The following is a 12698-nucleotide window of genomic DNA, read 5'->3' as shown; positions in this document are numbered from 1 at the left end:
CCCCAGGGAGCGCTGTCCTCACATCCACTCCCTCTTTTACCTCCTGCTGACCCCACCGCCTTGGTCCAGGTCCCTTCAGTCCTGCTCCTAGCCCCGGTGGAGGGCTGCACCTGCCATGGGGCCATCCCATCTCCTCAGCTAGGTGTTCTCTGTATCTTGTGCTGTCTTCTCTGTTCCTATCACCATGGCTCCAACCTCCCATTCCCCTGGGGGGGCATCTCCGAAAGGGGTCAGCTTCATGATGTACTGGGAAACCACAGGGTAGGGTAAAAGGGGTGATGCTGGGATGGGGGGCACAGAGACGGGTGGATGCACAGAGCCAGTTTAGAGTCGGTTCAGGCTGGTGCCATCTGGGCCCTGATGGTACATAGACTTCATGTTGGCAGAAAGTTGTAGGAACCCAACCCCAAGGTCCAGAACGTAAGCCCAGGGCTGCTGCACCCATCAAGGCAGTGGAAACGTGCTCAGTGCCTTCCAGAGGCCATTCTGGGACCCCCTTGGGGCTTGCACGCAGCAGGTTCATCTCTGACTGCATTGCTGGGTGGAGAACCCACCTGAAGGCCAGCAGAGGCCTCCCCCATGGTCTACTTGGCCTCCCTTTGCAGCCCATCTTCCTGCAGGTCACACTTCTAGTCCTGATCCCCTCTCATCAGCCCTCCCAGGCATGGGCAGCTCCCTGAGGAATGTTTGTTACTCTGAGGCAGGTGTGGTGGCATTAGCATCTGGCTTTGCCTGGCACAAAACCTATGTACCTTTTGTTTCAGGAATGGGCAAGGAAGTGGGGAATCTGCTGCTGGAGAATTCACAGCTTCTAGAAACCAAGTAAGAATGCTCTTCTCCAACGCCTCCATTGCTGAGATAGCCCTCCACCAGGGTCTCCCTGTGACAGCCATGTCAGCCCAGCCCAGAAGGCAGCCCCCAAGCAGGACCTGGACCCACACTGCTGAGCTTGTCCCTCCTGGGGAGAGTAGCCACTGCCTTTTATGGGGGCATGTGGTAACCACCTTTAGCCACATTCTGGACCAGGATGTGCCTTCTCAGATACACAAGTGCAGGTGGACCCCTCTATGACCCCTATCACATAATGTACATGCTGGTTCACATGAGGCTCCCGTCTTCCTCCCTTTTCAAAGAAACGCTCTGAACGTGGTGAAGAACGACCTCATCGCCAAAGTGGACCAGCTGTCAGGGGAGCAAGAGGTGCTGAAGGGGGACTTGGAAGCTGCCAGGCAAGCCAAACTGAGGCTGGAGAGCCGCATCAAGGACCTGGAGGAGGAGCTGAGGAGGTAAGTAGGGCTGGGGATGGGCCTCTCAGGAAGGACAAGGGCTGAGAGCTTGGAGGGCAGAATGAGATCCCCCCGCTGGGCCTCTATTCTATCCCGTCATGTTCTTTGCCAGCTACACCCCAGAGGTCATTCCTTCCCAAAGTGGCTCACTTCGCATGCTCACCTCTCAGCCTCCCTGTCCTCTCAGTTGCATCTCATGTTTAACTGCACCCACCCAGCTACTGGGTTGTCTGCCCCTCCTCTTTCATCTCCTTCCTTGTTGGAATGCCACAAGAGATGGTGGTCTGTCTAGAGTGCCCTTTCCTTAGGCTTAGTGCCCCAACCTGAGCCTTCCTGCTGCTCTCACACCATTACGTTCATACAGGAGGGAGGGGCGAATGGACAGCTGGCTGCCCTCTGTACCCTGTGCTCCCTGGCCCTTGATCAGCCAAGGTTCAGCTATGCAGCCCAGTTGGGAAGCTCTGGGGCTCCCTCCCTAGCAGTCTGCACTTTCCTGTAGCCTTTCTCTTTTAGCCTGATCCTCACCCCATTCTCCCGGATGGTGATGGGAAAGGGAGGTATAAGAGGAGGCCCCAGGCAGGTGGCACCCGTGCTGGGTTTGTGGGAGTGGGAGCCAGATCTGCTCTGGGCTTGCCTGAAGCCAGCGCTGCCTGCGCCCGGAAGAATAGCTGGCTCTGCCTTCCCATCAGTGATTGGTTGCTGAAGGGAGGTCCTATTCCTTGGCTGGAGCAGCCAGGACAGATGTGTGGGCTTCAGGGCCTGGAACCTAAAGGGAGACACCTGAGTCCAGCGCAGAGGTGGAAGTCTCCAGGCTGGTGCCCAGTGGGCCCTCACCCTGCCTGGCTTCCTTCCCATCCCGCAGAGTGAAGTCCGAAGCCATCACCGCCCGGCGCGAACCCAAAGAAGAGGGGGAGGATGTAAGCAGCTATCTGTGTACAGAATTGGTATATTCCACTATTAACATGTGGGGCACGGGGCGGCGGTGGGCGGGCTGCCGGGATGCGCTCATTCTCCTGGGCCTCTGGGCCCCCCACCCTAGCTATGTGGTGACCACACCCAGCAGCATCCTCCCCCACCCCAGGATGTCATGAAGTCCCAGGTCTAGTGGACGCATTTTGCACAGTCATGAGCAGGGTCTCCCTGTCTATGCAGCACACCTGCTGCCCCCTGCACTCCAACTTGGAGAGCAAGGTTGCGGAAATAGCATCAGTCACCACTGTCCCCGGACCAAACAGCTTGAGTAGCTCAGGCACTGTGAGGCCCTCTGACTGCTCATCTGTCCCCACCTCCCCGCTGAGGTGCACTGAATGTTCTGAAGAAAGTCGGCCCCTCTGCTGCCTGGAGGAGGCAGTCACAGGTCTTCACCCCAGGTGAATTTTGGACCTTACCACTCATTAACTGTTGTTTTCCCGGTCATATGACACTCACATTGGGATGCAGTTCACACAGCAGGCACTCAGGACGCAGTAGTTATTCCTGTGCAGCCTCTCACTCCAAATACTTTAGGACAGAAATAAAGCTGCAGGTGAATTGTAGAGGTTCCCCAGGCCGCTCCCACATGGTGATGGAGGTGCCCGGTAGGGGAGAGTAGACGTGGTCCTGTCACAAAATATGCCAACAGCAGACTCCTCACAGATCCACCAAAACTTCCAGCGTTCAGCCTGGACTTGGTGACCCCAGGGCCTGCTTTCTTCTCTAGAACCTCTCTCCCTGCTGTTTCACCTTGGGCCTCCACCTGTTAGTGTTGACTGGAGGCATTTGGGATTGCCACCGTGTCCCGGGGCTTATAGGAAAAGTCACTGTTGTGCCCCTTAAGTGTATCCTGTGACCTTCTGGAAAGAAGGTGGCCCTGTTGGTGGGTAGACTTTCATGTCTCCTGTCCCCCTGCCCACACCCTCCCCACCCATTTGCCTGAGTCTGTGGGAACCCACATTTGGATTCACCAACACCCAGAGGCCAACCCAAGATGAATTTCGGTGTGACCTGGCTTTGGCGGGCACTGGACTGACCTGCCAGTTGGTCCTTCACTGGCTAAATAGCAGCACCCTTTCCCTACAGGACAAGATCCCCATGGCGCAGCGCCGCCGCTTCACACGGGTAGAAATGGCTCGCGTGCTTATGGAACGCAACCAGTACAAGGAGCGGCTGATGGAGCTTCAGGAAGCCGTGCGGTGGACCGAGATGATCAGGTGGGTCCCCAAGGCTGCCCTCAGGGTTCCAAAGATGCACTCCTGTCTCCATATATGAGACACGGTCACTGTAAGAGGTCCTGGTTATGGACTTGGAGGTTGACCTCTACCCACCCACCCCCCTCTCTTCTAGGAGGATTAGAAGGGTGAGGGGCCTCCCATGTGGGAGCCTGTAGGGGGCCAGGAGAGCCGGGCCTCCACTGAAGCCCTGACATGGCAGGGAGATGCCCACTGGGCTAGAGCTGGGCTGGGACATGTTGGGGCTGGTGTGCCAGGGCCCCTCTGGGAAGTTCTGAGTGACCTTCCCAGGACACCCTCTACTCTGTTGCTCCATTCCCAGGGTGTCTGGGGTGAGGGTCTTCTGCAAGGGAGGCAAGAAGAGTGGGGCCCAGTCAGATTGGGTGGGGCCAGGCCTGACCATGGGTGTAGTTGGACTGGGCAATGGGTGGGCTGAGTGAAGCAGGCATGGTTGGCCTGAGAAAGGGCATGACAGGCTGGGCAGTGGCCTAGCTGGGCTCCTTCCCTGCCCCTCCCTTGTAGAGCATCCCGAGAGCACCCATCTGTCCAGGAGAAGAAGAAATCGACCATCTGGCAGTTGTGAGTTTGGGCACTGGGCTGAGGAGGGGGTGGGGAGGCCTCCCCCAGGCCCATCACTCACTTCCCTTGCCTCTGCTGGCAGCTTCAGCCGCCTCTTCAGCTCCTCGTCCAGCCCCCCTCCAGCCAAGCGATCCTACCCCTCGGTGAACATCCATTACAAGTCACCCACCACAGCGGGCTTCAGTCAGCGCCGAAGCCATGCCCTGTGCCAGATCTCAGCAGGCAGCCGGCCCCTGGAGTTCTTCCCGGATGAGTGAGTGTCCCACCCCTCCCCTGTACCTCCCTCCTGGCCAGCCCAAGGGGAAGCCATGTGGCCCAGAGGTACTGAAGCAGGACCTGCCTCACCTTGATGCTCTGGGGCTGTTCTAGGGAATGGGGTCCATGATAGGAAGGACACTGGCTGAGGTATCCAGGGTCATGATGTCTTCATGAACACACTGTACGCCCCTCCAACCCTCTAGTGGGAACGTTGGCTGTCCCTTTGCACTCCCCCACAGTCCCTGTTCTTAGTCCCAGCTGGCTGCACCCCTCTCTTGACGATCTTACTGCAGCAAGCTGGTCCTGCACACCTATGCTCTGCTAAGATTCTTGGAGCTGACAGGAAGTTTTCCTGCCAGGTTGGGTTTTTTCCTGGGGAATAAGTTCCTGTTTGTAATTTTGTTTTTTCCTTTGTTTAGAAACCAAGAAATCCAGGGCTCCAGGGCAGAAATGGGGAATTCTGTGCCTTGTGTCAGAGCTGTGGAAGTTTCCCTGGAAGGCTCAGGGCAATGGGAGGCTGCACTGTAGGTCCCTGTCAGTTGGCCCTTAATGACAGGGACAGCAGAACGGGAACCTGGACGATGACAGGTGTTGGGTATGGTCTCTAAGCCCAGTGTTGGGAGATCCACCCTCCCATTTGATGGGCACCCAACTGGGGCAGCAGGAGCCCTGCCTCAGTGGCTGGGAAAAGACAGGACAGGTTCAGGAGGGAAAGCTCCCAGGGCATCGGGTGCTCTGTGCAGGTCAGGCCTGTGGGACTGTGAGTCACCAAAGACTGAGAAGTACCCCATCCTTCCTCTCGCCCAGCGACTGCACCTCCTCTGCCAGGCGAGAGCAGAAGCGTGAGCAGTACCGCCAGGTGCGCGAGCACGTGCGCAACGACGATGGGAGGCTGCAGGCCTGTGGCTGGAGCCTGCCGGCCAAGTACAAGCAGGTGCTGCTGCAGGGCACAATGCGCATGTGCAGGGTGGGGTGGCGGCACTGGGCGGCTTCAGAGCTTCAGACCCAATTCTAGAGGGATGGGTAGCCAGACTGCTGTCCACGCACCTGAGCCGCCCCAGGCCTCGTGCCCACGGCGCCTCTCTGCCTTTGGTTGCAGCTGAGTCCCAATGGGGGGCAGGAGGACACCCGGATGAAGAACGTGCCTGTGCCGGTGTACTGCCGCCCTCTGGTGGAGAAGGACCCGACCATGAAGGTGAGCCTGGCCTAAGGGAAGTGGGCAAGCAGGGGGAGGTTGCCACCCAGAAGCTGAGTCCAGGCAGGTCTGGGAAGCTGGGGAAGGCCCTGTCACACGTTGGTAGCAGCCCTGATGTCCCTGTTCTCTCAGCTGTGGTGTGCTGCCGGTGTCAACTTGAGTGGGTGGAAACCCAGCGAGGACCACACTGGGAATGGAGTCAAGCTTGAGCCAGGCTTTGATCCTCTGACCTGCAACCGGGAAGTGGAAGGAGAGAACAAGAGCAACCACACATCCCCCGAGAAGAAGAAGGTCAGAGTGGCAGGAGGGGCCGGGACTGCCTCTGCTCATACTGTCTGCTGTCATCTGCATGCTCAGGCTGTGCTCAGCACCAGGATCTGGGTGGGAGTGACAAACAGAAGAGAGAAAGGGACAGTGTCCTAAGACTGGGCTCATCTGAGATTCCATTCCACTCCCTAGGGCAGGTCCAGGGCTAAGCTGCTGCCTGGTTCTAGCCCAGCACCTGTGGTGGGTGAGGAAGCTCAGACGGCAGTAGGACTGAAAGGGTCAGGTTCCCTTGCCTTCTTGCAAGGAACAAATTTCACTGCCTGCAGAGGAGCAGTGGAAGAGGCTAAGCAAAGAGGGTGGCAGAAAATCCTTCACACTTGGAGGCCAAGGCTTCCTTTTGTGTTCTGGCTTCATTTGGGAGCCAGTGACTTAATGGCTCGGACTCACGGTCTTATGTGGAAGTGAGACCATGTGTGCCAGCAATCTAGCTACAAAATACAGTTCTGAGTGCTCACCGTCCTGGCTATGGGATAGGACAGCTGTTTCCCCTAAAGCCATGGGAAAGGTTAGATCCTAAAGATTCCAGGAGGCCCTCATGAACTCCATGTGGCTGCTGGAATCACCCACCCTTGGGCATCAACCTGGTCGCCTGTGCTCTGACAGGCAAAGGAGCTCCCTGAGACAGATGCCACCTCTAGCCGGGTGTGGATCCTCACCAGCACCCTGACCACCAGCAAAGTGGTGATTATCGACGCCAACCAGCCAGGCACCGTCGTGGACCAGTTCACCGTCTGCAATGCCCATGTCCTATGCATCTCCAGCATCCCTGGTGAGTGCCGCCCACACTGGAGCCAGTGCCCAGAAGGGCAGGGTTTGTGCTGCTCAGAGGACAAGCTAGGATGCTAAGTAAGGAGACTTGAAGAGCAGCACTTGCCTTCTGTGACACCCCGTGGACACACAGAAGCTGGGCAGGGGAAAGTGTCCAAGGAGAGCCTCGCTGGTCATTCTTCCTGCTGTCTTAAGGATGCAGGAGAAGATGCGACATGTTGCTCACCCAATTAGAAGTAGATGGGATGGCATGAGCAGGCAACCCCCATTTCCTCCCTCACACCCCACTGGGACATGAGCTCTGGGTGTGGTCTTGCAGCGGCCAGCGACAGTGACTACCCTCCAGGGGAGATCTTCCTAGACAGCGACATGAACCCTGAGGACTCTGGTGCAGACGGTGTGCTGGCCGGCATCACCCTGGTGGGCTGCGCCACACGCTGCAATGTGCCACGGAGTAACTGCTCTTCCCGAGGGGACACTCCAGTGCTGGACAAGGGCCAGGGTAAGTCTTGGGCCTGAGCCCCGGAGCAGCCTTCTCTCTGCCCCCTTGTTACTCTCTCTGCCTAGCAAAGCTTACCCCTCCCTTCCTCAGGGGAGGTAGCTACTGTTGCCAATGGGAAGGTCAACCCGTCACAGTCCACGGAAGAGGCTACAGAGGCCACAGAAGTCCCTGACTCTGGGCCCAGTGAGGCAGAGGTAGCTGCAGTGCGGCCCGGGCCCCTCACGGAACACGTCTTCACCGACCCGGCCCCGGCCCCACCCCCCAGCGCCCAGCCTGGCAGGTGGGCTCTCTCAGATGGGACAGAGGGGAGGGAAGGCTAGCAGAGGTGGGCAGGGATAGGCCTCCATGGGCTGCCCTGGAGCCATCATCCTTCCTGCAGTGAAAATGGGCCAGAGGCTAACTCGAGTGGTGTGCAGCCCGAGCCGGAGCCCAGTGGAGACCCCAAGGGGGCCAGCAGCAGTGCCTTGCCCACCATGTGGCTGGGAGCCCAGAATGGCTGGTAGGTGGGGCTTTGGGAGCAGAGGTGGGGGAGGGGCCCCTGGGCGAGCCCCTGCCTACCTCGGCCTCCTCCTGCAGGCTGTACGTGCACTCGGCCGTGTCCAACTGGAAGAAGTGTCTTCACTCCATCAAGCTGAAGGATTCTGTGCTGAGCCTGGTGTACGTGATTCTTAGCCAAGGGCCAGGCATCGGGAGGGGGCCTTGGATGTCCCAACCTGAGCCTGGCTCACCACCTTCCCTTTCCAGGCATGTGAAAGGACGAGTGCTTGTTGCTCTGGCAGACGGGACTCTGGCCATCTTCCACCGAGGTGAAGGTGAGGCCTGGCAGCAGTGGGCAGGTGGGCGGCATCTGATGGTCCTGGCAGGGTGTGAACTACCCCCACTATGAGCAGATGCGGGACCTGCCAGGACTGAACAGGTGTGGTGGGCTCTCTTCAGATGGCCAGTGGGACCTGAGCAACTATCACCTGATGGACCTGGGCCACCCACACCACTCCATCCGCTGCATGGCCGTTGTGTACGACCGTGTCTGGTGTGGCTACAAGAACAAGGTGCACGTCATTCAGCCCAAGACGATGCAGATAGAGGCAAGTGCAAGCGCTGGCAGCAGGGGCTTCGGGGAGGGAAGGAGGCTCTTGCTATCAGCATCGCTTCCAGCACACCTTCTAATAGATGTTGGGGGCTCCATAGGGTCAGAGGAACTGCATTCAGGGGAAGTGACTCATTTGTCCAAGGTCACAGGCAGGCAGAGGGTAGCTGGACTGTGAGCGCCAGTCTGTCTAGAGCCCACCTGTTGCTTCACCCTGAAACAAGTCAGGTCGACACCTGTGTGGAATCCACATACCTACCCTCAGCTACCCAGATGTGGGCTCAGGGTGTGGGGTGGTTGGCTGGGGCCCCCCTAGGAGCAAATCAGGCACTAGAGCAAAGGTTACAGTGAGCTAGGTAGACATCAGGGTGAAGCCTTGGCTATGGCAGGTTTAGCTCCCCTTTCCCTTCCCCCATTGATGGGCTGCTGTAACCCTGCAGAAGTCGTTTGATGCCCACCCACGGCGGGAGAGCCAGGTGCGGCAACTGGCATGGATTGGTGATGGGGTCTGGGTGTCCATCCGCTTGGACTCCACACTGCGGCTGTACCACGCCCATACCCACCAGCACCTGCAGGATGTGGACATCGAGCCCTACGTCAGCAAGATGCTGGGTAAGGCTGTGCTGGCCTGGGCCTAGCGGGGCAAGGGGGGGGCCCAGAGGCAACGCTGACCCTGCTACTTCCCCTCCCCCAGGCACAGGCAAGCTGGGCTTCTCTTTCGTGCGCATCACGGCCCTGCTTATTGCGGGCAACCGTCTCTGGGTGGGCACTGGCAACGGAGTCGTCATCTCCATCCCACTGACTGAGAGTGAGTGACCCCAGACATCTGCCGAGACGGTGATGGCAGATGCTAAAGGGCATGTGGCAGGGTCCTGGGGCAGGTGTCCTCTGCCAGGCAGGCATTGGGCTGCGCTGGCCACAGCTGTCCTCAAGCCTGCCCCTCCTGTGACTTCTTCTCTCCTCTCCCCTCTATGCTCTGCCCCTCACCTCCCCCAGCTGTGGTCCTGCACCGAGGCCAGCTGCTGGGGCTCCGAGGTAAGTCCAGAGGCCTGCCTCCAGCTCTCAAAAGCCTCCCACCCAAGATACCCTGGGGGCCCCACAGCATGCTCCTACCCTCTGCTCTCACCTGCTTGGAAATCTCCCAGTCAGTGGGCTCAGCCCCTCCAGGCCTCTCTCTATCTCCAGCCAACAAGACATCCCCCACATCTGGGGAGGGGGCCCGTCCAGGGGGCGTCATCCACGTTTACGGAGATGACAGCACTGACAAATCGGCTAGCAGCTTCATCCCCTACTGCTCCATGGCTCAGGCTCAGCTCTGCTTCCATGGGCACCGGGATGCCGTCAAGTTCTTTGTCTCAGTGCCAGGTGAGTGGTTGGACCCCACTTCCTGCAGGGTAGCACCTGTAGCCTACATTCAGGAGCATGCATGGTGGCTTTGGCTGTTGTCCTAAGGTCTCTGTACCGCATGACAGGGAATGTGTTAGCCACTCTCAACGGCAGTGTACTGGACAGCCCATCCGAGAGCCCTGGGCCTGCCGCCCCTGCCTCAGATGCTGAGGGCCAGAAGATGAAGAACGTGCTGGTGCTGAGCGGTGGGGAGGGCTACATTGATTTCCGCATCGGTGAGTGGGCACTGCCTTCAGGTTCCAGGGACTCCCCAGCAGGGGCTGCCCCTCACAGCCATCTGCTCTCTCTCCAGGCGACGGAGAAGATGATGAGACAGAGGAGAGTGTGGGGGACGTGAGCCAGGTGAAGCCCATGCTGTCCAAGGCCGAGCGGAGCCACATCATCGTGTGGCAGGTGTCCTACTCTCCTGAGTGAGGCATGGCCTCCATTGCCCCCTGCCTAACACCATCATGTACATATACCCCACCCTGCCCTCCTGCCACGACTGCCCCATGGGGCAGCCCACCAGCCCCTCTCTAACCTCTCAACCTGCAGCTTTCACCTTAGGTCCGGCCTGGGAACCGGCAGGGGCAGCAGGCAGCAAAACGGGTCTGGCTGGGAGGTGGGATGTGGGTGGGAGGGACAGAACCTCTGGGGACACCCCTTTCTGAACAGCTCCTGGCCAGCCCCTAGCCCAGAGTCCAGACCTAGGGCATTGGAGGAGGGCCAGAACGAGGCAGAATTCCAGAATGAACAGCCCCCCCAGGTAGCTCCCAACTGCACCCTGGGCTCCCCACTCTCATCACTCATTCCCAGGACGCCCAGGGGAGGAAGCAGGGACTTCACTCTGTCAAGTCTTCCCACCTGGGGCCCACTTCCCCTTGCCTGCTGTCCATGAGGATGGGGGTCTGACCCTAAGGGAGCCGGCCCAGCCACTAGCCTTCCCTGGGTTCCCCACTGCCCTGTCCCTGCCACCCCAGGAACTGGCATGAAAGCATGCATCCAGGCTCCCTGTTTGAGAAGACAGATGCTCTCATCTTGCTCATGTCCCCCGATTGTCCTGTGTGGCAGGCTCCCGCCAGTCCTCACTGACCCACCTTATAGAAGCAGGCCCTGCAGTCCTGCCCCTCCTGGAAGTCCCTAGGGTGGAATTTCTCAGGCTGCCAGGCAGGCCCAAGCCTCAGGAAAAAGGGCAGGAGGGAGGTGGCACTAGGATGCAGGTTCAGCCTCAGGGTGATGGGGGAAGGTGTGCTCCAGGGCCTGCCTCCCAAGCAGTCTCAAAGGAGCCCAGCTCCCAAGACAGGCTACTAAGTGCCTCGGGCTGGTGGTGTGGCCTTCTTCATTGAGGGCAACTGACAGGCTGACAGTAGAGACCCTAAGGGCTAAGGATGGGGCCACCTCCCCCAGCTCTAGGAGCATGCACCCACCTGCTTAGAAGGGCACCGCCCTGGACTGCTGCCTCCCCACCTGCCTAGGCCCAGGCCTTACTCCTGCTCCAAAAGGCACTGATCAGGGCACCCCCAGGCCCTGCTGCCCACCCACCTCCCACCAGAGAAGCACAGATCTTGGGCAGCCATCCCATAGCCCAGCCGGACACCACTGCAGTCACATGTAGCTGCAGGCTTCTCCCCACTGCCCTGCCACTCTCCACTGTGATGTACGTCGAGTCCCTTGTCTGTTCCCACAGGGCCATTTGACTGGGGGGTTATCCGGGTGGGTGCAGCTGGGGGAAGGGGCTGGGTGATGATTCTCCTCAGGCTTTGACCCTGCAAGCGAACCCACGTTATCTGCTCTGTATGTAATAAATGTCTTACCATGGTACCTGTGTCCCTAGACCCCCAACCAATGTGAGCACAAGGGTTTTCTTCAGTTTATTATAAAAAGAAATGCTGGACCAAGTTGAGTGCCGGGGTCGCTGCTCTGGTGCATTTCCAGGCGCGCTGTAAACAGTGGCATGCCAAGGCTTGGGCAGACCCACCTGTCCTCTTGGAGGTCCTGGAGGGGTACTGTAAACCCTGCCACAGAAGGGTGTTCTGAGCACCACCTCTGGGGCCTCCACAACCTACTGCAGCACGTTTGTCCTAGAGGCCCTGGGTGCTCGGCCTTGGGTCCTCTGCCCCTGAAACAGGACCAGCCCCTGCTGCCCTGTTACTCATACAGCCAGCGCTCAGTACTGTCCTCCCAGCAGAGGAGCTCGTTGGGGCTGAACCAGAGCGCGATCTCACGGCGAGCACTCTCCACAGAGTCGCTGCCATGAATCACGTTCCTGTGCAGGAAAGACCGGAGTAAGTGCGGGCAGGGGTCCCACGATGCCCAGTTGGGGTAGTCAGGACCAGGGATAATGTCCCCGGGGCGGGGGACGGCCTTACTTGCCGACCTCGATGCAAAAATCCCCCCGGAGGGTGCCGGGTGGGGAGTCCGCCGGATCCGTTGACCCAATTAGTGCCCGAGATGCGCGCACTACATCCAGCCCCTGCCACACCTAAGGACAGGGTAGGTGGCACCGGGTCAGAGAGCTGGTCAGCGCGGGGTCAGCATGCCGTCTCCCCTCTGGTACTCACCATGGCCACAACGGGCCCGGAGCCCATGTACTTGACCAGGCGGCTGTAGAAGGGGCGCTCGCGTAGCTCAGCGTAGTGCTCGTGCAGCAGCTCCTCCGAGGCCTGGGGAGGGGGGGGGGGTCCGGCTGGGTGCTCCGAGGCGCCGCCCTCTCCCGCGCCCCCCCTCCGCCCCCGCCCTCACCTGCACCAGCTTCAGGGCCACCAGCTTGAAGCCTTTCCTCTCGAAGCGCCGCACGATCTCGCCCACGAGCCGCCGCTGCACGCCGTCGGGCTTCACGGCCAGGAAGGTGCGTTCGTGCACACCGGAGCAGGCTGCGGGACCCGGGAGGCGGCACGCGTCAGGCCTGGCAGCAGCTCCTCCCAACCCTTCCCGGCCCCCAGCCCCGGCTGCTGCTTACTCGCCGGGAATAAGTTGGCGAAGATGGTCAGCAGCAAGCAGATCATGATGGCGGCGGCAGCTGCAGCGGAGCGCAGACGGGTGGCAGGGGAGGGGCGTGGAGGTGGGGCCTGCGCTTAAAGGGGCCGTGGCCGGGTCCCCTTCG

General features: G+C 59.7%; 2 protein-coding genes across 6 annotated transcripts in view; one reads left to right on the top strand and one right to left on the bottom strand.

Moving 5' to 3' along the window:
* MAPK8IP3 (mitogen-activated protein kinase 8 interacting protein 3) overlaps window positions 1-11414 on the top strand; it is a 48747-nt gene extending 37333 nt beyond the window's left edge. For 4 of the 5 annotated variants that reach the window (XM_087815733.1, XM_016208072.2, XM_016208074.2 and 1 more), the window contains 22 exons: window positions 765-822; window positions 1134-1286; window positions 2149-2230; window positions 3345-3475; window positions 4016-4072; window positions 4155-4325; window positions 5138-5264; window positions 5430-5525; window positions 5658-5816; window positions 6456-6621; window positions 6940-7122; window positions 7213-7402; window positions 7502-7621; window positions 7699-7779; window positions 7867-7934; window positions 8059-8207; window positions 8650-8821; window positions 8904-9017; window positions 9206-9244; window positions 9395-9574; window positions 9682-9831; window positions 9909-11414. In XM_087815733.1, coding sequence (XP_087671859.1) covers window positions 765-822; window positions 1134-1286; window positions 2149-2230; window positions 3345-3475; window positions 4016-4072; window positions 4155-4325; window positions 5138-5264; window positions 5430-5525; window positions 5658-5816; window positions 6456-6621; window positions 6940-7122; window positions 7213-7402; window positions 7502-7621; window positions 7699-7779; window positions 7867-7934; window positions 8059-8207; window positions 8650-8821; window positions 8904-9017; window positions 9206-9244; window positions 9395-9574; window positions 9682-9831; window positions 9909-10030 — 2768 coding nt within the window. In that variant the 3' untranslated portion in view covers window positions 10031-11414. The remainder of the gene's footprint in view (window positions 1-764; window positions 823-1133; window positions 1287-2148; window positions 2231-3344; window positions 3476-4015; window positions 4073-4154; window positions 4326-5137; window positions 5265-5429; window positions 5526-5657; window positions 5817-6455; window positions 6622-6939; window positions 7123-7212; window positions 7403-7501; window positions 7622-7698; window positions 7780-7866; window positions 7935-8058; window positions 8208-8649; window positions 8822-8903; window positions 9018-9205; window positions 9245-9394; window positions 9575-9681; window positions 9832-9908) is intronic. The other variant, XM_087815732.1, reaches the window with a different exon arrangement.
* NME3 (NME/NM23 nucleoside diphosphate kinase 3) lies at window positions 11328-12649 on the bottom strand. The gene is made up of 5 exons (XM_087815737.1): window positions 12555-12649; window positions 12338-12468; window positions 12157-12258; window positions 11965-12077; window positions 11328-11861 (listed from the first exon to the last, which is right to left on the bottom strand). Exons 1-5 carry the CDS (start codon window positions 12598-12600, stop codon window positions 11744-11746), a joined length of 510 nt encoding a protein of 169 aa, XP_087671863.1. The 5' UTR covers window positions 12601-12649; the 3' UTR covers window positions 11328-11743.
* Window positions 12650-12698: the final 49 nt, after the last annotated feature.

This window comes from Miniopterus natalensis, chromosome 3 (assembly GCF_054644295.1).
Source record: "Miniopterus natalensis isolate mMinNat1 chromosome 3, mMinNat1.hap1, whole genome shotgun sequence".
NCBI lineage: Eukaryota > Metazoa > Chordata > Mammalia > Chiroptera > Miniopteridae > Miniopterus > Miniopterus natalensis.
Note: the sequence above shows the minus strand (reverse complement) of the source record. Positions and strands in the feature narration are given on the sequence as shown.